This window comes from Amphibalanus amphitrite, unplaced genomic scaffold (genome assembly GCF_019059575.1).
Source record: "Amphibalanus amphitrite isolate SeventyFive unplaced genomic scaffold, NRLGWU_Aamphi_draft 000793F_arrow, whole genome shotgun sequence".
NCBI lineage: Eukaryota > Metazoa > Arthropoda > Thecostraca > Balanomorpha > Balanidae > Amphibalanus > Amphibalanus amphitrite.
In genome coordinates this window covers 139,050-163,299 of record NW_024882287.1, presented here as the reverse complement: position 1 = coordinate 163,299, position 24,250 = coordinate 139,050, and the positions used below count along the sequence as shown (strand labels likewise).

Genomic DNA, 24,250 nt, shown 5'->3' with positions numbered 1-24,250 from the left:
GTTTACTCCATGCCTAGTTATGGCGAGTTTAATGGGAGGTCTGTTTCCTGTGCATCCGACGTGGGGGTGGCCGGCCGACACGTCTGCGATGATGAATCATGTGGTGGGTGCCGTCAGACTGGCTGAGTCACGCAGCTGTCACCCGCCGGTGACGTCACGGGTCACGTGGCCGGCGTGACTGTCCGGGTCAGCGCTGAGGGCGACTGACAGGCAGAAGGGAACATACGGTCACGGAGCGCCCGGGGCTGGGCACAGACGGGCTGTCATCGTGCAGTTAGGGAGGGATGTCAGAGATCAGCGGGTAACAATTTGAGTAATGAAGACGATCACAATACTTTGTGGCAAGAATTTGTCATTGGAGTTGCCCACTTCCCACTTCCCAGAGTTGGGTTCAGTCTTCTTAATCTCCCTGCACCGTCGCTCCGTGTGCCGGGCTTCAGCTGTGGGTGCTGCTGCTGATCCAGACATAGTAGCAACTAGCAACTAATGCTATATCGGCCGGTGCCTGCCGCTAGGTCTCCCAGCTGGGTAGCCCAGTCCACAATCATCGAAGGCCGTGGTGGGTCGGTCGGCCCTCAGCCATCTGCGGTCAGGCCTGGTTCGTGTCACCCCCCTGCAGTGTTTGGGGCACTGTGCGTCCCGCAGCTGGCGCACTGGTGACCTTTTTTCCGTCTCCTGTCCGCCACGGCCCGCCCCCGCCCTTCACAGGTCAGCGCCGAAGGGCCGACTAACTGGTGGCTAAAGTGGACAATCCTTTAGGATTGTTCAGTATAACAAAGGCACTATGATTGTCGTCTCGTGGGGCTATAAGAAATGGTAACGAGTATTATAGTTAGTGTCTCATTGAGCAAATACGCTCACGACATTGAGACGTGACTAATGATATGTATGGGGTAAACCCTCCCTCCGTTGTCAGTAGCGACAGAAACTGGTGGCTGGCTTTGCCTTCTGGGGCAGTGTTTATGTTGATGAGGCCTTTGTTCCAACGTGGAAAGAGAAGGGAAGTGACGATGTTCCCACGCTCTGATTTTCACGTCTGTCCGCCGGACGTGCCTGCTGGGCTCTGCGGTGGAGATTTGAATGCCGTTCGGCTGAGTTTGAGGCACGCTGCTGCTAGCTGTCCGATAGAGACAGCTGTATAGTGGTGGACGCTGGTTGCCGGTTCAGTTCAACGTTAGCTTCGTCCTCGACGTTTTATGTCAGCATTCCCTAAATGCCACGGGAAACGGAACGGACAACTATTCGTCAGCCCTAATATTTACATGCAAACCGTTTTAAGGAGTACAAGTATACAAACCTTGGCTACATCATTATTTACTTATGCTACATCATAACGGCATAACCCACATTGGCTCAGAACCGTCAATGTGTCGCTGAATGCGCCAGAACGCAGCCAACGCTCCCGGCGACTGCCGTTCGTCTCGGCGACTGCCGTTCGTCTATAGCTTGCGCTGCGCTTCGCGGCTGGCCTGCTAGCCAGCAGCGTTACAGAGTAGCCGCCGGTCGGTGGGTCTGATGAGGTCACCGCAACGGGTGGGAAGAACACGGACTGCCTGCGGGCGAGGTCACCGGTAACGGTGAGGGTCACGAACCGCTCGGCACGGGGTCACGGACCGACCAGCCGGCCGTCCAGCTGACCAAACGGGCGGGAGCGGTCGTGGGATTGTGTGAATCAGAACTCCCAGTGGTCCCGACGGACCGCTAAGTTTAGTTTTTGTTCTGATCGACGGCGCAGACAAGAATTTCTGCTTGTCCAGTACCAGACATAGAAGCTTTACTTTTATGCATAGGTAATTTTAACCATCCGTAGACCGAATTCGGAATGATCTCAGTTCTCACATCACAATGCAGCTCTTTTGCTGCCACTCCTATCCAAGTTTTTGAGTGGCGATGTGAATTTGAAAGTTCGCCCGGGAAAGGTTGCTGTCAGCTGTCTCTCACCCTTTTACACGTGTGCATTAGTCAGCTGACTGGCATCACCTGATCGATATTGGTCAGCAGACAGGTGGCCATTTCAGATACCGACAAGTGGCCTTGCCATGGCCAAGGTTCAACTGCGTACATGAGTGAATCCATTAATGATTGTTCATTGTTCACATTTGCTTTATCATGGTCGCTGCGACCCAACGTTATGTCCACATCCACCTTCTCATGGTCCCTGTGACCCTTCCCCGTAGATGACCCGGAAAGGGCAGACGGTGACTGCATGCTTCGCGCATCCAGCATACAAGGGGCATCCCGAGCTTTTTCAAACATATCATCATGTATTTTTATGTCACGTCGGGGAGATTCCACGCCGCCCTAATAAGTAGCGATCTGTCTGTCGGCCTGGCAGATCAGCGGCGCGTCAGCCCGTGGATCGCTGCGGCTCATATGAGCGGCTCTGCGTGGACTGATAGAGCGCTGTGTAAGCAGACTGACGTGCGCCTCTGTTGACTGTGGGTGGAGGGCGCAGCTACCGGACCGCTCTATTGGTCCTCGATAGAGCGGCGGTCGAGTGTCACTGTCTGCCGCTGTGAACGACCTATCTGCGCGGCTCGCGAACGCTCCATGCATGTTGCGGGCTCACCTGTAATTGCTGCTGCCTTCTCCCAGATACACTAGGTCGGGCTGCGGTAAAGTCTCGGACTTTCCGTCCATTCAGCTCTCAGGTTTACCTCTTCTCATGTGTGTCGCTCAGGTATGCCCTGCAGCTGTGCCAGACGTTAGCTGGCGCTCACGGGACTGACATGTAGTCAATGACAGTCTCAGACCAAACTGGCTCAGACATGGAACCATCTGAGGTCAGACGGCGGCGTCTCATCGCCGGGTGCCTTTCGGCCTACCGTTCGGACGGCCACACGGACAGAGTCTGGTAGAATTTTGCACCTCTGACTCTCGACAAACAGCGCGCCGGCACGTCCGGCGTGACCGGGCACGTCTGCCGTGGCGGAGCACGCAGAACGGAACGGCGCGGCTGGTCGGGACCCGGGAAACAGCGCGCCTTTATAGCGAGTCTACAGATATACACTACACAGTGAACAGACCTGTCTGTCACACCAGAGCATGTATGTAGCGAGACCGGGCATGTCTACTATGACGGGACACGCAGACAGTTTTGCTGGTGGGATATCCTTGCCATTATAAAGCACGACCGGTCTTTGCCGTCCAATCCTTCCCACAATAGCACGTCGCTGCGGCACGCCTTACGAAACCATTCGATCAGCCGCTCGGCTGGTTGGACTATAGGTCGGTGGGTTCGGTCGTCCGTTCCGGTCGGGGTCGGTCGTTTCCTGTTGGATGAAAGCGGCACGGCTCGGCACGGTGGTGCTACGTCCGGTGTCATTAGCGGGAGCTGGGCGGTTTACGGCATACATACTGAGGGATGGTAGGGGACAACTGAACGGTTCACGGTAACAAGGCACAGGTGACGGGGGACCACTGGATGGCGATCAACTATACTATCCCATCCTACATGAGAACTCGGATGGGCGGATTCCGCCTTGCAGTGGAACAACTGAAAAGAGACTGATCTTATCTTAGAATATCGCTCGTTTTCTGTACTTACATTCTAGCTGCAGTGTCACAGTGAGGTTGCCGACACACAGTTGTGTTCCGCTATCTGTGCCCGTTGATTTACGACTGGGTGTCTCCAGTGGCCGCCGGAGACGGGCGGATGTCTGTACGGAAGCTGGTGGGGACGGGGCGTTGTTATATGTCAGACGGTGGCGATGAATGGACGCCCCCGCCGTCCCTCTCTCCCCGCCCCGCCCTCCCTCTCACTCTGTCCCCGCGGGAGAGGGTCGGTCCGTGTCGGAAGGGGCGGGACAGAGGCCGAGGTCACAGGCCGATCGATTTTTGGTACACCCGTTGGCAGAACACCTGCTGGTGAAACGGTGTGATTGCTGGTGACCCTGCCACGTGAGCTAGTTATTCGGGTGTCCCATTCGCCAAACGGGTGTCCTGTCTGTCACATAATGTCTGTCTTATGTCGCATTTTTTCAGTATACAAATAAGATGTGTGTTGAACAAGACCTCTATAATCTAAGCATTGTCGCTACTCATGGCCCTGGCCCCATAACTAAACTCGTTGTTCTACCCGACCTGATCTGACCTGCCCTTCCCTCTGTGTTTCAGTCGGAGGCGCGTCTGGCTGCGCGGCGCCAGGCCCGCGCCGAGGCTCGGGAGATTCGTATGCGCGAACTGGAGCGGCAGCAGCGCGAGGCAGAACAGAATGGCGAGAAGCTCGACGACTTCTCAGGTGAGCAATGTAGAAGGAATGGATGGTATGGACAGGGATAAGTAGAAGGTGTGTCACAGATAGGGTGAGGAGTGAGGACTGAAGATGGAATGGGTGCATGAGATACACTTGTCCTTCTGTGGTTTGACTGCGTTGATCTTTTTTTTTTTTTAAATCTGGCAGGCATTATGCTCGGTTCGTAGCCGCGTAACATGCAGTCGCTGGTCCATGGTCGCTCACGGTAACTCAGCAGCACCTCATCTAATACGGGGCGTTGATACAGATCGATTTTAGCCCTACACGGCTTCAAATGGCATTGGTATTCCGTAAAGGACGCTGCTGGTAGCTCACGTAACCTGTGCTATTACTCACCCGTACCGAAAATATCGGGTGCCGGTATCCAGTGCCCACACTCACAGCCGGACCGTCCGCTCCAAACCGGTCCGGCCATGGCTGGTCCGTCCCGTCAGTGACGTCATCTGCCGAGAGGCCGCGTGACGTCATCCGTTTTTGCAGCGTGATAGTTTTCAGCGTGCATTTCAGCTGCCATCACGTCTCAGAGCCACGAATTCACCTGGCTCTCTGACTGATATCGCGACCCGGCGCGGCGGGCCGGTGCTTTCTCACGGGTCTGAGTCTGAGCGGAGCGGCTGCGGCTCGGCTGGAGTCCGTCCCGCACCGGTGTTCGTACTCCGTGCACCGTCCAATCTCCATCCCGCGGCCTCCCTCCCACCGGGTCCAGTCCGGACTGTCCCGGCAGGCGGGTGTCGCACCGTCAGACGACACGCTTCCATACCTCCCACGGGCACACAACGTAGGTATTATTATCGGGCACGCCTTAGGGCTGAGGGCCACATACGACGTTCTCTTTCCGGACGGTCTGAGAGTGCTGCAGATGACTGGCTGGCCTGTTTGACAGCTGCTAACACTGACCAGTCTGACTGAGTCATAACCGCTAGCATCGGTCTGACCTATCCACAGTAATCGCTTTCCGGTCTGACCGGACCCTGGCCCCCATCGTCCAGCCTCTCATTGTCATTTGGCCGGTGGCGGTCCCCAACGGCAGTCGGCGCTACTCCGACCGAGCACGTCCGTCACCCGGTGCCAGTCACTGTCACCGGCCCGTCATCCGGCGCCCTGTCACCGTCATCCGGCGCCCTGTCACTGTCGCTCGATGACCTGTCACTCATTGGTAGCACGTGCCCGAGGGTTGGCTGTGTCGGGCGGCATACGTTGAGCTGTGCCGTTGGCCCGGTAGAGATGGAGAGAGATCTCAGATTCCACCCTGTCACTGGGTGCAACGAATTATAGAGCTGCCGTAGAGTTGAAGTTCGATGAATTATAATTTGTTGGCCAAGTAAAGGTTGATGAGTATAAGGTTTGTTGTATTTGGGAAGTTTTTTTTCTAGTTCAGAAGCCTGACTGGTTATCCGCGGTTCATCATGCTCTGGTGTGGTTTCCGCCTTCGTCGTCTTTTTAATATATTTCATTGTTAAGCACATCATTCCACTAATGAAGTATATAATTGTAACACTAGAAGATGGCCTCGGGTTGTTCTGAGACGGTCGGTGGCCATTTTCTCGGTTCCTCGTATCGCGCCGCCGCTCTGCCGGGGGCCCGCCGCGGTCCTAGCCGATCTGATAGTGCAGTATCAGCGCTATAGATAGACGATATCGCCGCTAAAACGCCGGGCCAGTGGCGACGCTTTGATGTGTTTGAACTGAGAACTCTGCGGTGGCAGCGTTCACCTCTGCCCTCTGGCAAAGCAGGGAGGGGAGCGGTGGATGTCCAATAACGTCACAAGATTATGAAGAGTCGTATGATTTATGCGGTTGATTCATTGTCAGGTGACAGTTGACAGTATAATTGAGCAGCACAGGGATGTTCCGATCAAATAGAGCGGAGAAGGATGTGGCCTCCGAATCCCCCTCCTCGGTGTTGTGGCCCACAGTCTGGCTCCCCGCCGGTCGTCCGTCGCCCGGTGATCAGTCGCTGTCGGCCGCGCTGCGTCTCCTTCCACCCCGTACCGCTGATCAGCCCGAGCCGGCCGCACTCCGTCCGTGTGCAGATGCCGCGGAGAATCACCAACCGATAAAAACCGCCGCCGTGGCTCCGTGCCAGAGAGCGGTCCGGCCCGGCGCCGCTGCCAGGCAGCCAAAGAGCTCCGCTCAGCCCGCATGGCTGGAAGCCGGCGATAAACAGAGGGCTCTTGGGGATACCTAACCGCTCGGCTGTAATAGAGGTCTTGGAAGGGGCTGGCTATTGGCGCTATTGGTGGCTACCCGTCTCATTACCGATGGCGTCCTCAGGCATGCGCCATTGGGAAGGTCTGAACGATAACCGGCAGCTACTTCTCAGGCCTGTCGCCAAAGCTACAGAGCCGGAAACCATACCGGGACGCACTCGGTTCTCCTTAAAGCCTCCATTCGTGACTTGAAATGCGTTTTCTTTGGAAGGCAATATGGGCTGTGGAATGTACGAAAAATGAATGTTTTTGGTATAGTGGTTACTGGGTTGCTCCTTTATTTCATTCGATGACTATCGCATTGCTTTTGGGAAGCCCCAGAATTGTACCTGCTTCTGCCTGAGCTCGATACTGAAACTTGAGCTTATAGATAAGCCGTTTGCCGTCCTCGCCGTCGTATTAGATGTCTGTTGCCAGCCATTGGCCTCTCTCTGTCTTAGTCGGTGGGTTGATCTCCCGCCCGTTATCCCTATACGCTGCAAGTGTTCCCGACCTGGCCCAACCGCGCGTGCTGTGGGTTTCCGCCCCATGTATCGCCGATAGTGCTGTATTAGCGGTGACACAGGCCCAGCTGTGAGTCGTCCGCTTTTGACGGAGCAGGCCGCACGACGCACAACCGTCGCTGTTCTGCGTTATGCGCTGGGTTGTGACGGCATATGTCGCACTTGTGGTCTTGCATAAACGTGGATATGCAGCTGGCATAGAGGCTGAGGCCCAATTTGGTAAGTGAGCTAAACAAAATCCGGTGAGACCGTCTTTTTGTCTTCAGTCCGCAATGAATGCAAGCTATATTTTGCTCGTCTTTACAGGCACATCATATTACAGCCGCATTTTTTTTTTTTTTAGTGTTGTGAATGGCCGTTTTAACTGTTCTGTCTAGTGCCTATGTCTAGTTCTGTCTAGTTCTGTCTAGTGCGCGACTTATTGTGACCATGGTCCTTGACTCTTGTGCTCTTTCTGCTTGTGAGTTGTGCTTCCTGTCATTGCTCTCCAGGCTGCAGCCGTCTCTGACTGACTGTCTCTGTAGCCGTCTATGTGCTCCTCTGCACATCAGATGTGTCCGTCTCCGCGGCCTGCACTGTCACTTTCCGTGACCAATGACCACGTCTCTGCCCCTTCCCCCTCAGATATGTCTCCGCGCCCCGCACCGTCGACCGTCTCTAACCATGTCTCTGCTCTCTTCTGCTCCGCAGAAGAGAGCAGAGACATGGTTAGAGATGGCCGCGGCTGTCGGCCATCTCTAACCATATGTATGTGCTCCTCAGATGTGTCTCCGTGGTCAGTCTGACCATGTCTCTGCTCTTCTCCCTCAGATGTGTCTCCACGGCCCGCGCTGTCGGTCGCCTCCGCTCGAGCCCCGCGCGGACCCAGTGCCGCCTCCAGCGGTCGGAGGGCCAGCGAGGATTCGGCAGAGGACGGCACCTCCACGCCCTCCGGCAGTTTCCACCTGCGAGACGTGCGGGTCAGTGGGACGGCGGGGTACCTGGGACGAGACTCTGCCTATGACGGGGAGGGGGTTTGTGGTGGGGCTCAGGGTGAGACTGATCTAAGCGTATATAGGTTCTGGTTAAGCAACTGTAAACCTCAAACCTTTGGTGAGGTGAGCTGAGCGGAGAGCTGAGTGGAGAGTTCTTTTGTCATGTGATGTGTGCCAGAGTGTCATACCGATCGCTATGGTAGGCAATAGGCATGCCAAGTATGCCTATAGAGTATGCCGGTATGGTTCGCCGCCACCGAGCTGACCGCTTTGTGTCCGTTCCTCTTCAGCATGAGCTGCGTGAGCTGGAGGAGAAGCTGCGGAAGACGATGGTGACGTCTGCGCAGCTGGACAACGACAAGTCGACGCTGAGCTACCAGGTGGAGCTGCTCAAGGACAAGCTGGAGGAGATGCAGGAGTCCCATACACAGCTGCAGGTGACGTCCAGGGCGGGCCTGGTGGGCGCTGGAAGCTGCTGACACCTGCGATTAGCTCATTAATTGCAGTAGGAAGGTGGTAATGCTGAAACCACATATTGTTAATGGGTGGACAATGCATTGCTCTGGTCAGGACATTGTATCTGTGATCCTTGTTGTCAGTGCCTCTTATTTTGAGTTTGCTATGATATTTTGTTTGCTCTTTGTTCTTGAAAGTGCATTATGGCGTCAAAAAGGACTGTAAGTAAGCAGAAGCACCCATCTAACGTGTTGTCTTTGTACTTACTACTCATAAGGCTCCAGCCACGTACTAATCTGTGCTCTCTTTCCCACAGCGGGAGCACCGAACACGATGTAGCGAACACGAACAGCTAAAACGGGTATCGAATAGGCTAAAGGAGGATTATGAGTGCTGTAAAAAGCTACTGGAAGAACGAGACAAACTTATTGCGGTAAGTGGATGTCGGTGTTCTGACAAATCGTGATTAGTTACTGGTTTATACTGCATGTAGGTGAACTGAAGAGTGAACCTCAAACAAGATTCTTTGTTTGTTGGAACATTGTTCGTAGTGCCTTAGTTACATGTGAAGTGTACCGTCGCACTGCGTTCTGTGCGAGGTCCTGTCGCATTACCTCCATCTGTCACAATGTTCTAGTCGTTAACTTATGTATGAATTGCTCCCTTTTGTTGTTGACACAATGGATTGAATTGCTTGCTGCGCTCAGTCACTGCAACAGACTTCACGACTGCTGAATTGAAAAAGTTAATTGACGGATTATTGGTGAATGATACCAGCACGACTTTCACTGAGATAATTTTGTTGCCTGGAGGGAACAGTTTGACGCTGGCTAGCAGACTCATCCTGACTCCCAGAACGGCTTGGTGCTGGTGTGTCTCTGACTTCCGACCCTGACTCTGTACTGACTCTGACTGTGACTCTGACTCTCAGGAGAACGGCCTGGTGCTGGTCGGTGACGAGGAGGACTCGGAGTCAGAGTCGTCTCCGGACACACAGCGGCCGCAGAAGGCGCTCGTCTCACAGAACGCCGCCCAGCTGCTCGAGAAGGCCGGCGGCGGCACACTCGGTACGTGGAAACTAGTAAGGGACAGCGTGCTACGCAGGCAGTCTAAGTGTACATTAAGCACACAGGGAGGAATAGGAGGGCTCTAGACAGGAAGAAGTAGTGGCGGGGCTTGAAACTGTAGATTGTGTGGACGGGAAATGTTATGTATCACCGAATACCAGCGAGTAGCCGCAGCATGCGGAGCTGGTGGCGGTCACTGGGAAAGCATTTATTCGCCCTTCATTCAGATCTCGACTAGGAAACATCTGACGGTCCTTCTGACCATCACAGACAGCCGGCTGCGGCGGCTGGGTGAGGAGAAGAACGAGCTGGAGGACCAGCTGCGCCGAATGAAACTGGAGCTCGAGGAGGAGCGGCACATGAGCGCCCGCGCGCGCATCTCCGGCTCCGGCGGCGGCGCCGAGTCTGACCAGGTGCAGCGCGAGGTGGCCCGCCAGGTGGGCGAGTACCGGTTCAAGCTGCAGAAGGCCGACCAGGACATCACCAACCTGCAGACGGCGGTGAGTGACCGGTGTAACGTTCGAAAGCGAGTGCAGGCCAGTGAAGTTGCTCTTGGAAAGAGGGAGAGTCGACTGACAGGCGCCAGCCAGATCATCACTGTGTGATCCAACTAGAAATTTGTTTTCAGCAGAACTGTGCTTGGATTAACAAGACGTCAGATCAGCTGACTTCTTGTTATGCTCCTTTTTAGCTTCCAGTCTCGTGGTGGCGTGTCTCCGCTTCTGTCCGTGTACCCGCAATTAGCCACCGCCTCAAGCCCTGCTATTGTTAGCTTCCCCTGTACGTCTGCCCTCCCCATTTGCTGCGTGCTGGCCCTTACCTTTCCATCCAGTCCGGCCGCTCGGCTGACCGCTCGCCGCGTTCCCTCTGCAGGTACAGCGGCTAGAGAATCAGGTGGCGCGTTACAAGGCGGCCGCCGAGACGGCCGAAAAGGCAGAGGAGGAGCTCAAAGGAGAGAAGCGCAAACTGCAGAGAGAGGTACGGACGACGCCCGTGTGTGGGGAGTAGTCTGGTGGGTGTGGGTGCGGTGTGGTGATGGGTGCAGAATATATTGAGAGTTTTGGGTTACGAATATGGCATGGGGAGGCGCGATGGGGCTGGATGGTGGAAAAGTGAGGCTGACAGGAGCAATATTCTGTCCGGCACAGTTACCTATAACTGATGAGGGGCTGGTGGGACCGCACGAATGGTGAGTGGGGAAACTGTCTTGTTTGCTCCGGGTATTGGTACCATGTCGTGGTTCCGTCTGCAGTGGTGAGACTAAAAGGCGAGAACTGTTAATGGCGGGAACTGGTGCCTTGCTTGGTGGAACTGAGCGGCTGTGTTGGATGGTGTGTCGGACTGGTGCATGATTGGTGGTGGTGAGGTGGCGGGAACCTGATGGTCGTATTGGTGCCGTATGACTTGACGCCGGGGATAAGAGCAATTACTGGGTCAGTATGACTGACTGGTGGCTGAGACTGGAGTCTTGTTGGTCGTATTGGGGTCGTATGCCTGTTGACTGGGACTGGTGCCCGGTGGATGGGGCCGTATGGGTGTTGGCTGGGTCCGGTACCATGTCCGATCGTACGGCGTGTCATATCTGTGTGTGTGTCGCGGCCAGCTGCGCGAGGCTCAGCAGCAGGTGGACGAGCTGGACAGTGCCAAGAAGACGATGGAGCGCCAGCAGCGGCTGCGCCGGCTCTAGCCGCCGTCACACGGTGACTGGGTGTGTGTGACGCCGTGACCGTTACGGCAGCGTGACCCGACCCGACGCTTGGTGCCTGCAGTCCCGTGCTGACCCGCGCGTTTGGTCCGTGTGTTAGTGTGAAGCTGCCTAGTTAGCGTGATTTGTCTGCCGTGCGATGTCCGTTCCAGCTACCTCCGCGAGGCTTACACCAGCTACAGACGGGGCGTGCTGTAGGGTTTGACCCGAGTGGTGTGTTACTGAGATGTAGATGGAGTGGCCCTAGCTAGCTTTAGACATAACACTGGTCTGAAGACAGCCGTCAAAGCTAATGAGCAAGACAGAAGGAGCCTCAATGAAACGATTGTTTTTTTAGCCGCAGGTCTGATTTAAGTAGTTAGCGAATTCACCGAGTGCAGTGACCATGTGTAAGGCGTAGCTCAAGCTCCTGAACGTATTTCGGTTAACCATTCTCAGTTTTCAGGCAGTGCCATGAATCGTGAGGCTTTGGTCCAATGCCTGTGTTGTTCTTGTCGCTGTCATGGCCTCCAACAGATGCTACTCTGTAGACGACGTGTCTGCTTCATACCACGGTCTCCGCCGGGGGTCCTGTGTTGATCGCTGCTTTGGTGTGGCGTGCTTTCATATCGCTTTATCAGGTTATGCCAACAACGGGTTTGAATCTAAAAATGTTCAGTTGTCGTGTGCCTTTGGCTTTAATTCCGTTACTCTAAACGTCTCAAAGTTACAAAGCCGCCGAGGTGTCTGTGTAGCGTGTCGGCAATCGGCATGCTGAATGTGGAATGAGTGTGTAACGCTTTGTTTGTTTCCCCAGCTCCGGGAATCAATAACTCGAGTGGACGAGCTGGAAACCACCAACAGCCACCTCCAGAAGCGGCTAGACAAGCTGAAAAACGCGCGATCAGCGCTGCTCAAAGACCTCTCGACCGAGTGACGAGTGACCCAGTGACAGTGACGCCGCCAGTGACCTGTGCAGTGATAGCGGGCGGCCAGGGACTCCGCGCCGAGCCGCTGCCCCGCGCGCCGCACAGACACCGAACGGGCGGCCGGCGGACTATGCGTCCCGCCCGGTGCGCCCCCTTGCGTCTCGCGGTGCGTCCTGCAGTGCGGCTATCGGCGCGTTCCGGGCGCCCGGCGCCGCGGTCCGGTGAGGCCGACATGGACCTCCGTCCGGCTGCCGTGCCGCCGCTGCCGCGCCGACCAGTGCCAAAGTGAGGGCCGTCGCCCGTTCCGGCCCGGTCCGGTCCGAGTCCGACCCTGGTGCGAGCCACCCGTCTGTCCTCGCTGCGCGCTTGTTGATATTGCCTGAGCTTTAACAAGTGCTCAAAGCAAACCCTGCAGTTCTTTTTCACCCTCGCGGTGAAATGGTCATATGTTGTTCTGATCAAATCATGTAAATTGTTGAACTTCAATGTCTTCGTTGTCCGTTACTTTTGCTACACTTTGCTGTTGGTTTCTGTCTCATTCTTCGGGGCCGATTCTGTGATCGCAACCAGGGATGATTTGCTCCTTTCATTACAAGTGCCTTCTGGCATAACTATGCGTATTTTCTTCTGACTCTGTCCCTCCTGAACTGTGCATCAGATTGCTGGCGTTGGTCGGATGAGTGATTTTAACGAGAGGCAGCTTCGTTTTAGCTGCGGTCGCCGCCGGCACTGCGGTCTAGGTCGGGGCGAGAGCCGGCGACCTGAACTGACCGGCTCTGCTGAGGTGCGGGCCGGACGCTAGGCTTCGTCTCGCTGCCACTGTCTGTGAGGAGAGGCATCGTGTAATTTTTATGAGGCGAGTGGTCTGCAGTGAGCCGAATGCTCGCGTAGGCGAGCGTGAGCGTGCATGAGTGCGCGCGTGTGCGAATGGCCCCTCCCAATTTTGTTACGTATTAGCTGATTTATACTGAGTATTAAATTTAGTAGTTGGTCGTACATTCTGTTTATTGTAATATAAGTAACAGATGTGCGCAAATGAGAGATGAAATCAGTCATTGGGCATTGGGGAATGGTTTAACGGAAGGCACATGCATGGTAACTACGTGAGCTTTGGCCTGAGTGTCCCTGGTTCCTGATCCTGATCTAAAGCCTAGTGCAGTGAGAGATGCAACATCCTATCGTTGGTCGCGGGCGTTTAGGTGTTTGCAAAAGCCGGTGAAAATTTTCCCTTTTAGGTTCTGACATCACGGCATTGAAGAGCGAGTGACATTGAAAGGTTCGCTAAAGACAGTGATTCAGGACTTCGTATGGATTTGGCAATGAGGCCCGCGGTAGTAGTGAAGGCTATCTGAACCTGGAGCATTCAAGGCAGACGAAGTGCCAGTTTATCGTCTTGTTACCCCAGCTGCGGTGCTAGGTGAACATGCTTAATGCTCAACGCCTTGAAGAGCAATGCCGAGACGGCATTTTCAGCGTTCTGTTTGCCTTTTTGGAGGTAAGATATGCCAGTTAGTAGCTCGTAAGGGGGTTCGTTTACCTTACAAACAAGCTAGTTTTATGCATAACAATAAAGAGAACAGATAATGGCGCGCTCGTGCTTTGGGTTTTCCCCAGTCCACTGTTACGTCTCTTTCGAGCAAGATTACTTTACTAATAGTTTCGAGCGCTTCGCACAGGCGAGGTCTGCCTGCTCGGCGGGTTTTCTGCCACTGCCGCGCAGGGCACGATTAATTTTCGATCGATGCGAGTCATTACTCATTACGATCTTTATGGTGTACGTCTGTAATCTGTGAGGAAAACGTCCGTCCACAGTGGCACACGGCGGCTTTATTATGTAAATAAACATTCCCGCAAAGCACCTGCAACACACTGCCATGATCACACTCGCGTCTCGCCGCGCCGGGCGGTATAAAACTACCGCTCTGAGCTCTGAGCTCTGAGCCGCGGGCGCGCTATGATTCCCAGAGAGAGTGAATAAAGGCGCACAGCGGCCAGCAGTGCACGGCAACACGACAGGACAGCACAGCAAAGGGCCGACAGCGGCCATAAAGGACTGAGATCTGAATCTGGTGATACAGAGCGTAGCGTAGGTAAAGTGGTAAGTGGCTAATAATTGTAGAACAGTCAAATGTTACGATCTCTGGCCGAGTAGCTCATAAGTATTCGTGAAGAATAAGATTACGGCGGTACAAATGGCAAAACCAGCATTTACCGCTGGCACCAAATGTGGAGTGGTAAACATCTACGGACACAAAGCAGCGCACGCGAAAAAAAAACATCAGGTTCTAAAGAAAACTGCAGATCAAAACTCACTCACGGCACTAAAGAGTCAAATAGACTAAGAGCTCACTCAGATGTGGATAAGGGTCCCCGTAATAACTATACGCGATTGGGGATAATATGAAATGTGGATGTTCATTGCCACTCTATTTTCATATAAAGCCAGGCGAGGTAAAATACGCCACTATGTTTAAAATCGGTATCGCCCATATAGAATGACAACTTCCATTCCATTCCAGCCACAAGTCCTAGCTAAGATCACAAGACAGTTTGGCAAACGCAGCCTCGTGTGCAAATACTTAAAGAGGACCCGCAAACACCTCTGACGAGCGATGTGTCACGAATTAGAGGGCGAATAGTTTGGTCTGCACACAACCGTTCCATAGCGATGATCTACGGATAGCAATAAACACGACAGTCAACTGCGAACTAGCGATAAGTTCACACATGTGTAAATGTGCTGAGTCATGATTGAAAAGCTCCAAAAGTTCTATATACTAGCTATATAAACCGCATAAATCACCATTGCCACTGAACAAACCCACTCCGAACACGCATAAAACACTTCAATAGATAAAATACAGCACGTCACACTAGAGCCAAAAGGCAGCAGTATTTTGTGGCAAGGCACAAGCAGTCTTGTAGAGCACGCACTGAGCCGCATAAATCCACACCCGAACCCCGACTGCGCGCGACCTCACGTCACAACACTGCCATCACCGGGGCGCTGAGTTGCACCGCCCGGCGGCAATGAGTTCTCTTCCAGTCGATGAGACACCCTTCCAGCACCATTCACCCGCTGGTGTACAGATGTAGATGTCGCTCCGGTGAATGCAATCCTTCCACCGGTGTTCAGTGTGACCTCTCCAGTGACTCCCGAACCCCGACCAGTTGTGACGCCACACCCCAGTTCCGCCTCGGCAGTATCTCCTCCCCAGTGATCCCACCTCAGACCGCCGCCATGTCGGCGTCCGCCACCACCTCCACTGTCAGTTTTCCCGGCCGCCGCTCGTTGGCCTCCGCCCGCGTCTTTCCGAACAGGTTCAGCTCGAACTCGGTCACGTTACCAGGAGAGTTATCCGCCCGCAGAGTGGCCTGGCCCATGAACTTGTCCTTGAGCAGGCAGCTGTTCCATACCTGCAGATAAGTTAGAGCAGAACGCGGGGTATGTCAACGGATGGCACGCTCAAATGCTTGGCAGCGCCCACTGCGCAGACAAAGCAAGTTCATCCATACGTCAGCCGAAAATTTCTATCAGAGATTAAGAGTCAAGTGATATTAAACAGATATGAACCTATTCCCAGAGTTCTCAAGGCTAGTGGTATCTAAAACTGATTATTGGAACAGGAAGCTTAGCTAACAGCTTATTGCACAGCCACAGTCACACATGTACCTGTATTTTGATGGGCGTCAGGCCGGTTCGGTAGAAGATGGCCTTGCAGTTCCAGGTGGGGTTGAGCGACTCTTTGACGGGAGGGGAGCGCACCTTCGTCTTCCCGCAGCGGATAATCACGTACGGGTCGGCCGCTGGTCGATGTAAGGGGTCACGGGACGGGTCAAATACTGTCGCAACCGGTTACCAATGGCCATGGCGCCTACCTACACCAGGGATGCGTCACAATTATAACGCCATTGCTAAGTGCAACCTGGCTGGTCGCTGATAGAAGACCTTACATCGACAAAAAGTGCGTTCAGCTCGTTTGAAGTAATAAAATGGAAACCTATCATTTTAAATAAGAGTTAAACGTTTATCACGACTTAAAATGCCAGCCAACATCAAATTTGATTGCTTACGAACAACAGTTTACCAATATTCAAAGATAGTTTCGGATATTTAATTTGTTTAATAAGATTAATCATCAAAAGAATCCAGATTCCCCCGTACTGGTGCAGTACGCCGCTACCGAAAGCCCCCCGGCCAGCGCTGGGTGCGCGGTGACTGCACTCACAGCCGAGCGAGTCCTGTTTCTCGAGTCCGGTGCCGCTGACTACTTTGACGACCACCACTCCGTTGGCGGGGGTGATACAAGGCCAGCAGCTGGGCTTGGGCTGCTCCTTCACCAGCTCCCTATAACACAGAGCGGAGGCGGTCAGGTCAGGTTACAAGTCAAGTGACGTTGGTTAAGTGGCGGCAGCATTTGCAAGTCAGGCGCGTTGGACAGAGGCAACAGAGGGCGGTTACGAAGTCAATATGACCCGATCAGGCTAGCAGTTGTCGGTGCGATGAACGTCTCTCACTGATTAGGGTCCTGCTGTGTCCCATGTTAAGTGAATGGAATGGACAGTTTTGCAGAGACGAAGCTGCAGCTGTGATTGACTGTCAAAAGTTAATACTCCGGCCAGCCACTAAGTCCCAAGAAACAAGCAACCATGATTAGACAATCGTAGACAAATGATGTCCAGATGCGAAGAGCCAACACTGACCTGAGCTGGGGATCGCTGCCCATGAACAGCCGCAGCATGAAGTCTCCGTTCTCGCCCGGTGAGAACGTGGTGGGTACGAGCACGTAGCGGCCGCGCGACAGCTGATCGCGCCAGAAGATACTCCGCGACCGTATGTAGTCGGAGGTGGCGGCCGACTCCTGGATCCGGTGCACCCGGTACTGACGGTTCACCTCCACCTGAGGTACCGGTGGGAGAAGGGAGGGGCGTCACCCAACGCGGTACGGGGAACAAAGTGGAGAGTGCAAATAATATGGGTCATTGAGCAATGGAGTTCAGATAACGCGGCAGACCATGACTATGGAATAGCTCAAACGTGTAACAAATGACAATCGATGTAGCAGTCAGATCTTACGAAACATTGAAAAATCACCTCATGTGCATAAGAAGGCTGTAGTAAGCCTTCCACTACATTTCCCAACACTACATTTCCCATACAATCTACAGGTTAGATTACTATTTTTCAACTACATTTAGCTTTAATTTTACGCTCGATTTAACGGCCGAATAGAGCTAGAAGTTGCTCGCCCGCGACCAGCTAGCAGACCGACCTTCATGATGTGGAAGCCGATGCAGAGATTGAGCGCGCCCTCGTGCTTCTTCTCCCGCTGGTCCTTCTGACTCAGCTGAACAATGACCTCCTCCACTTCCTCATCCACGTCGAAACGGTACTGAAAAAAAAAAAACACAACGAAGCGTCAGTCATCAATCACATGACTTCAGCGATCGACGCTAGGGTAGTGACTTCCAGAGCTCACGGTGAAAAAAAGAACAGTGGTTACAGCGTCGCGTCAACACCATGTAACAGTGAACACCTCATCACTGAGGAGTCGCATTATGCTACATTCAACGGAAGGATAAAGTAAGTCGTTGACTGAGCCGCGGCCCCACCTGCGGGTTGTTGAGGAAGGTGGATCGGTTGTTGAGGCAGCCGCCGGCGCGGTCCAGCGACCGGCCCGGCACACCCGGCGTCCAGTGGCCAAACTCGCGCTCCTCCTTCCACGTCTTGGAGAAAGAGAAGAAGGACGTGTTGATCAGCTGGCACACCGAGACGTCCGTGAAGTTGGACACGAAGTCGTCAAACGTCATCCTGAAACACAAAGGCGGCGAAATAAGGCGAATCGACCCAGCCATGCATTAGCGAAGTTCTGTTTGCTGAGCTTACGATGGATTGTTCAATCTCAGACATAAGTTTGCTCATTAAAAAACGGGCTCATCAAACGTTAACCCGGTCGCTGATCACTCACCAGAATTCTCCGTCGTTGTCGAACGTCAGGCCGATCTTTTCCCGCTCGGACTCGCTGATCTTGGACCACTCCGGTGACCTGGGACACAACGCGCCGCGTCAGACACGTAACACACAATGTATGCCACACAAACAAGAAGGGCCAAAGGAAGGTCGTTCCAGTGTCTTGCTAAAGAGGATGATAACCTAACGAATCTCCAATCGCAATGCGACGCACCGCCGCGCCGTCCAAACCCAGCTGCGGCAAAAGTTGCTGCATTCGACATTCGTCATTAATCATTATTATAAGCCCAGAACCAGCCCATCTGTATTAGGTGACTTCCACCACTAAACAATAACTCTGCGCTCGTCCCAGCAATTACTCCGGCCCCGGCCACCACCACCAATCACCCACCGGTCACCAGTCCAACCCCACCAGTAACCACCACTGATCCCCTCAGTCCTCACCTCCTTTCACCTCGCCTTAACCTCACCTCCCTCACCTCACCTTCACCTGACCCGACCAGGCGCCGGGTCAGTCTCGACGGACACGGTGCAGTGGCCCGGTAGGACGGCACTACACAGCACAGCACAGCGCCGGCCGGCGGCGGGCCACATGCACGTGCACGCTGCAGACGGACACACCAGCGGCGGGCAGGCGCGGGTCAGCCACGGGACGGTCAGCCATTCACGGGGGTCGGGGCTCCGGGGGTGTCTCGCGCTCTCAGCTACTTCGTCAGTTGATCTGCTCCGATCGTCAGTCAAAGCAAGAGAATTCCGAACAGTGATGGAGGAATTCCTGATCATTTTTTTGCTAGTCGGAAGTTCAAACATACGCCGCAGTGTTAGGTTACCGACAGGATTCCATGTAAGTTTATTTTTCCATCCAAACTATTCGTAAACAAAGCGCTAATGAGCTACTGAACTGAAGTCATCTAAGAAATAAACAATCGAAAACATCGAGCCAAAAACATCTGCGACTACTGACGATTGGGACAGTCGAGTGACTGAGTCTAGTTGAGAGGCGCGTTCTGGACCCCACCCGGGCTGGGAGTGGCATGCTCCAGCACCGGCCATAGGTCCACACCACTGCCCGTCGCCTTCCAGACAGCACAGGGGAGCAGACAGGCAGGCAGACGGGCGGCCGGGGGACCTTAGACACCGGCCCACGCGCCCGGCCGCAGAGACAGAAAGCAGCGGCAAGCCACTCTCCCCCGGCAGTCAAGACATGGTCAATCATAGAATGCAGAAGTGTGAAGGGTAAATGTGGGAGGGTTGTGGATATATAGAATGCCAGATAAGAAAAGGAATGCTGCTTCTAGTTTATGAAATTATGAAACAATGGGGCGGGACTTCATCGCTCCATTTCATAGACTACAGGGCGTATTTCACAATATCATCCATTTTCATTTGTTCGTTCTATCTGTGTTCCCGGTATATTCACGAGGTGTAGACGGTTAGACAGCGCCCATGTAAGTGAGAGACGAATTGCCAATAACACCGCACTTCCAGACGAGCCTAGTTCCATAAAGCCAGAAGTTCCGAGATTACATTGCGTCGTCCGTGAGCCAGTCTAAAAAAAAGCTAGACCAACGCTAGACATCTGGAATTGTGCGGTGTGATTCGGCCATTCTTTCTCACTCACACGGTGAGACAAGCCCAAACTCGGGACGGGACGACGACCCCTTGGTGGACGATTCAAATACAGACTACCATTGCCCAGCGGAGGTACGGGGCACCGTCCAGTGCACACGCTACCTCAGATTGTTCTTGTTCGTTCGGGCTATGAATCTGAAAGTTCAGGGACCCCCGCGTTAGAGGGTTGTGCTGGCGGACACACTGAGAACAGCGTCAGAAGTAAAGGGTGCACAGCTGGTACGTGTTGAAGACAGAACAAATTGAAGACAAAACAAAACAGGCAGAAAGTAGACAAACATAAATGAAGAAGGGCATTGCGGGAGAAATAAAGATTATCATCGAGCTGAAAAGTGTCATTCACTATCAGACATGACAATGCACAACACTATCGCTATCACATATCATTGCTAAGCATCGGGTACAAACGCCATCAAGTAGGAATCTGTAGGTGTAAGTACAATATGTGCATTGTGCAGTGTGCATGTGAGATAAGTCAGTGACATGCACTAGGGACCGCGGATTGACGGGCCAGTTATGCACAGCAGCGGTGAGTAACTCGAGACAATACCGATTAGAGAGGTCGTCATATCTGTTACATTTATATACCGGTCATCACGGTGGTCATCACGGTTCCACGACAAATCGACAAATAAAAAATTAAATTTGCACCCTCATATTTTATTCTTCGTTGAAAACTGGCGTAAGGGGTTGTGATGGGCGGGGAAGCCAGCTGTGGAAAGGATTTTTTTCTTCGAACAACGGTTTCCGAGATATAGCCTCGGGCAATTCCTGGAGTTCGCGCTGCAGCCCTATGTTTGGCGGCCTATAACTCAGAAACTATTGTTTTTTTACGATAAAAACTTTATATGGTTCAACTCACAATCAACCAACAAACATTTTGGCTATCTCGGATTTTCAATTTTTGAAAATTTTGATCACGTGACCTTTTGTCCTATTTTTCGAAGAGTGACCTTGATATTTTCCCCACTGAAAGTTGCAATTTTGTCTGATGACGATTAAAGCCTTATCGATTGTCATTCATATGCGATAATAAAAAAGTGGTTATCGCTCTGCGTTGACCTCAGGTCAGGTCATTTTTATGACCTGTCCATTATTACGAGCGGGAGCGACAGCGAGATCTCGAGAATAAAGCAAGATAGCGACAAGCGGTAAACGGTAAAGGGTGCACACGGATAAGGTCTATAATTTTTACTGAGGTCATTTTCAGGTCAGGTCAAAGATGACGTCACAGGAGCTAAAAGGAAGTCAAAATAGCGGCACTATACATATATATGAAGTTTTTCTCGAATAACTTTCAAGGTATCCCAGCTAAGAACAAACTAATAGCACCATCGTGATCCTCTCGTCGATCCGCATCGAAACATATGTATGTTGACCTCGAAAGGTCGAAAGGTCAAAAGTTGACCTTAGATCACGTGACCTAAGGTCAACTTTTGACCTTTCGACCTTTCGAGGTCAACATACGTATGTTTCGATGCGGATCGACGAGAGGATCACGATGGTGCTATTAGTTTGTTCCTAGCTGGGATACATTGAAAGTTATTCGAGAAAACTTCATATATATGTAGAGTGCCGCTATTTTGACTTCCTTTTAGCTCCTGTGACGTCATCTTTAACCTGACCTGAAAATGATCTCAGTAAAAATTATAGACCTTATCCGTGTGTACCCTTTACCGTTTACCGCTTGTCGCTATCTTGCTTTATTCTCGAGATCTCGCTGTCGCTCCCGCTCGTAATAATGGACAGGTCATAAAAATGACCTGACCTGAGGTCAACGCAGGGCGATAACCACTTTTTATTATCGCATATGAATGACAATTGATAAGGCTTTAATCGTCATCAGACAAAACTGCAACTTTCAGTGGGGAAAATATCAAGGTCACTCTTCGAAAAATAGGACAAAAGGTCACGTGATCAAAATTTTCAAAAATTGAAAATCCGAGATAGCCAAAATGTTTGTTGGTTGATTGTGAGTTGAACCATATGAAGTTTTTATCGTAAAAAAACCAATAGTTTCTGAGTTATAGGCCGCCAAAGATAGGGCTGCAGCGCGAACTCCAAGAATTGCCCGAGGCTATATCTCGGAAACCGTTGTTCGAAGAAAAAAATACTTGCCACAGCTGGCTTCCCCGCCCATCACAACCCATTAGATCAATTTTAAGCAAAAAATAAAATATGAGGGTGCAGGGCACTTGTCGATTTGTCGTGGAACGCCAAATCGACAAGTGGTCGACAAGTGGTGGTGCAGTTTGAAAAGGGAGCTCCACGTAAGGTGCATTAGTTGTGCATGGGCGAGGCGACTAGAGAGTGTCAGCCACCCACGGTTACCACCGTGCCGGAGCTGTACGGCGGTACGCTGTAATGGTGGCTATCTGTAATGGTATGCAATGGGGAGGACGGAGGATCGAGAGCAGTACTGCAGACAGGCTGTGTTAGCGGGCGTCAATGCGTCCCGCGCCAGAAGAGGAATCCTTTATGATACAGAGACAAAGCATGGGACCGTGAGAAATACCCTATAGCTTCGATGTCTGAGAGCAGTGTGGTACCCAGTCGGGCAAGTCGTGAAAACATGTCGCCAACGTGCGAACAAGGACAGAGGAAAGAACCTTGATATATAGGCGAGACGGGGTCCGCAGGCAAATATACCGAGGTAGTTCAGCACCCGGCGGACAGTAACACCAAAACGGGTGATTTGAATACACGGCGGAAAGACACGTGGATTGGTTTGTCACACCGCCAGCAGAGATATGTAACAGTTTGGCACACAGTGAGCGGCGACATTGGGGGTTTTGTCACACATTAAGCGGGCAGTGCTGCGTGCATCTGGTTACCGTGGTTAGGTGAACTATCATCTGCGGTGGCAAGCCTTAGCTCAGGCGGGTTGGCCACCACCTCGCTCAGTACTATGAGTAGCTGAGGCACTGGGATGGATTGTGCGTGATAAGTGTTATGAGTTATTGACTAGCCGCTGAAGAGATAGTTCATTCAGAAGGGTTTGTAGACCATACTGCAGCCGACAGATCTGACCTGACCTGACCCGAACTGACGGCGCCACCACCACCTACCAGGCAGGCCCTCGCACACACACACACACACGCACAAACCTACATCTCACTGGGACACTCTTACAGACGTACCTCGAACTCATCAGGGCCAACCTCTGTGTCGAGTACAGAAAGTCTGAGCCAGTGGGGGCCTCCGCCCTGTCAGGGGTGCACACAGGCGCGTTGTCACTACGGAGAGGCGCCCAACAGACACAGAGAGTGGCTTCAGAACACTCGGGCAGCACAATGTGACACTGCGAACCCACAATCCACATGTACGGACACATATACAGACTTGGTATGTGACAAATAGGCGTGTATGGACTAATTAGAGCCTAGTGCCTAGAGGACTAGCCTAGAGTGAATGTGCACTAGAGCTGCCGTGGCAGTGATGATCGAATTACGAGCGGGCGTAAAAGTGGGCTATTCCCAAGGTAGTGCATGAGTAATGCTTGTAAATGTTTGATACGTAGGTACAAAGTGCACTTCAGTGCAGCCAATTCACATCGGTTTAGTAAGCTACGCTCGGAACACAACTACACAGAAGGTATTATTGCTCTTTGCAGGTGATACCAAATAAATAATTGCCGATCGCCGGACAAAGCATGCGTTACCACTTGGCATGCTGGTAGTGTCACATGGCCTACGATTCATAAGGCACAACATTTGAGCGGTTTCGCAAACCATTCGATCCAGTAGGTATGCCAGGAACGTTTTCACTTAATTACCATCGGACATCAACATCCATCATCTCAGACGACTCTGACGACATCAAGGACCGGTGTGCGATGCGTGCAGCGCTGCCAAGTGAGGAAGACCAGCCCTCTACCGCTTCGTGTCACCAGCGTGCAGCGTGCATCTGCCGCCTGCCGTGCTGATGACTCAGCGGTGACGACTGCGGCCATCAGTCCCGTCAGACCGGCTGGGACGCGTCAGTCAGTCGGCACTGCTGACAAACCGGGCCGGGCGAGCGGGGAGGAGCAACGGTGTGCGGAGTCGTATACTGAACTGTCTCCAATACACAATCGGTGCAAGACAGACATGCTCATCTGCGGCTGTGGAGGTTACTTCAAACTCTGGCAACGTCAGAGGCGCTCTGTTTTTCTGGCAGGCAATGACACATCGATCTCAGAAGAGCAGTTTACCACCATGCGTCTTCTCAGTCACTTTCACGAACACATCTATCGATGGAGCCGAACATCAAAGGCTCACGGACCATGCACCAAATCAGTCGCCAAACCGTGCCTCGCTGAACTACACCATCCTCGGAGACTATATCAGTCTCCGATGCACATACCATCACGTTCACATAAACACCACACGGGTGTGTGCCGGTGCGGTGCGTGCTGGTATTTTGACCACGCCGGGCGGTGCCGTGTAACGAGTAACACGTCTCGTGACGTGACGTGACGCGCTCCGTGACCGTCACCTGGGCGGTAGGGCGGGCAGGCGGACCGGCCCCCGGGGCGGTGCCACCGACTCCACAGGGGGCATCTCCAGAGGAGGTGGACCGCCGCCATTGA

The 24,250-nt window shown here is 53.0% G+C and overlaps 2 protein-coding genes across 16 annotated transcripts in view; one reads left to right on the top strand and one right to left on the bottom strand.

Moving 5' to 3' along the window:
• Nucleotides 1-13,113, top strand: part of LOC122366267 (leucine-rich repeat flightless-interacting protein 2-like) — a 31,970-nt gene extending 18,857 nt beyond the window's left edge. For 2 of the 5 annotated variants that reach the window (XM_043338299.1, XM_043338296.1), the window contains exons 2-10: nucleotides 4,117-4,240; nucleotides 7,778-7,926; nucleotides 8,232-8,378; nucleotides 8,714-8,830; nucleotides 9,329-9,464; nucleotides 9,735-9,964; nucleotides 10,338-10,442; nucleotides 11,068-11,172; nucleotides 11,966-13,113. In XM_043338299.1, coding sequence (XP_043194234.1) covers nucleotides 4,117-4,240; nucleotides 7,778-7,926; nucleotides 8,232-8,378; nucleotides 8,714-8,830; nucleotides 9,329-9,464; nucleotides 9,735-9,964; nucleotides 10,338-10,442; nucleotides 11,068-11,151 — 1,092 coding nt within the window. In that variant the 3' untranslated portion in view covers nucleotides 11,152-11,172; nucleotides 11,966-13,113. Of the gene's footprint in view, nucleotides 1-4,116; nucleotides 4,241-7,777; nucleotides 7,927-8,231; nucleotides 8,379-8,713; nucleotides 8,831-9,328; nucleotides 9,465-9,734; nucleotides 9,965-10,337; nucleotides 10,443-10,612; nucleotides 10,654-11,067; nucleotides 11,173-11,965 lie in introns of all 5 variants that reach the window. The other 3 variants (XM_043338298.1, XM_043338295.1, XM_043338297.1) reach the window with 2 other exon arrangements.
• A 771-nt stretch (nucleotides 13,114-13,884) lies between these two features.
• Nucleotides 13,885-24,250, bottom strand: part of LOC122366260 (calpain-5-like) — a 27,564-nt gene continuing 17,198 nt past the window's right edge. For 6 of the 11 annotated variants that reach the window (XM_043338269.1, XM_043338276.1, XM_043338278.1 and 3 more), the window contains exons 10-16: nucleotides 18,047-18,124; nucleotides 17,691-17,889; nucleotides 17,351-17,470; nucleotides 16,782-16,978; nucleotides 16,307-16,425; nucleotides 15,751-15,884; nucleotides 13,885-15,494 (exon numbers count right to left, since the gene is read on the bottom strand). In XM_043338269.1, the coding sequence (XP_043194204.1) occupies nucleotides 15,306-15,494; nucleotides 15,751-15,884; nucleotides 16,307-16,425; nucleotides 16,782-16,978; nucleotides 17,351-17,470; nucleotides 17,691-17,889; nucleotides 18,047-18,124 (1,036 nt within the window). In that variant the 3' untranslated portion in view covers nucleotides 13,885-15,305. Of the gene's footprint in view, nucleotides 15,495-15,750; nucleotides 15,885-16,306; nucleotides 16,426-16,781; nucleotides 16,979-17,350; nucleotides 17,471-17,690; nucleotides 17,890-18,046; nucleotides 18,125-19,782; nucleotides 19,816-24,250 lie in introns of all 11 variants that reach the window. The other 5 variants (XM_043338270.1, XM_043338274.1, XM_043338273.1 and 2 more) reach the window with 1 other exon arrangement.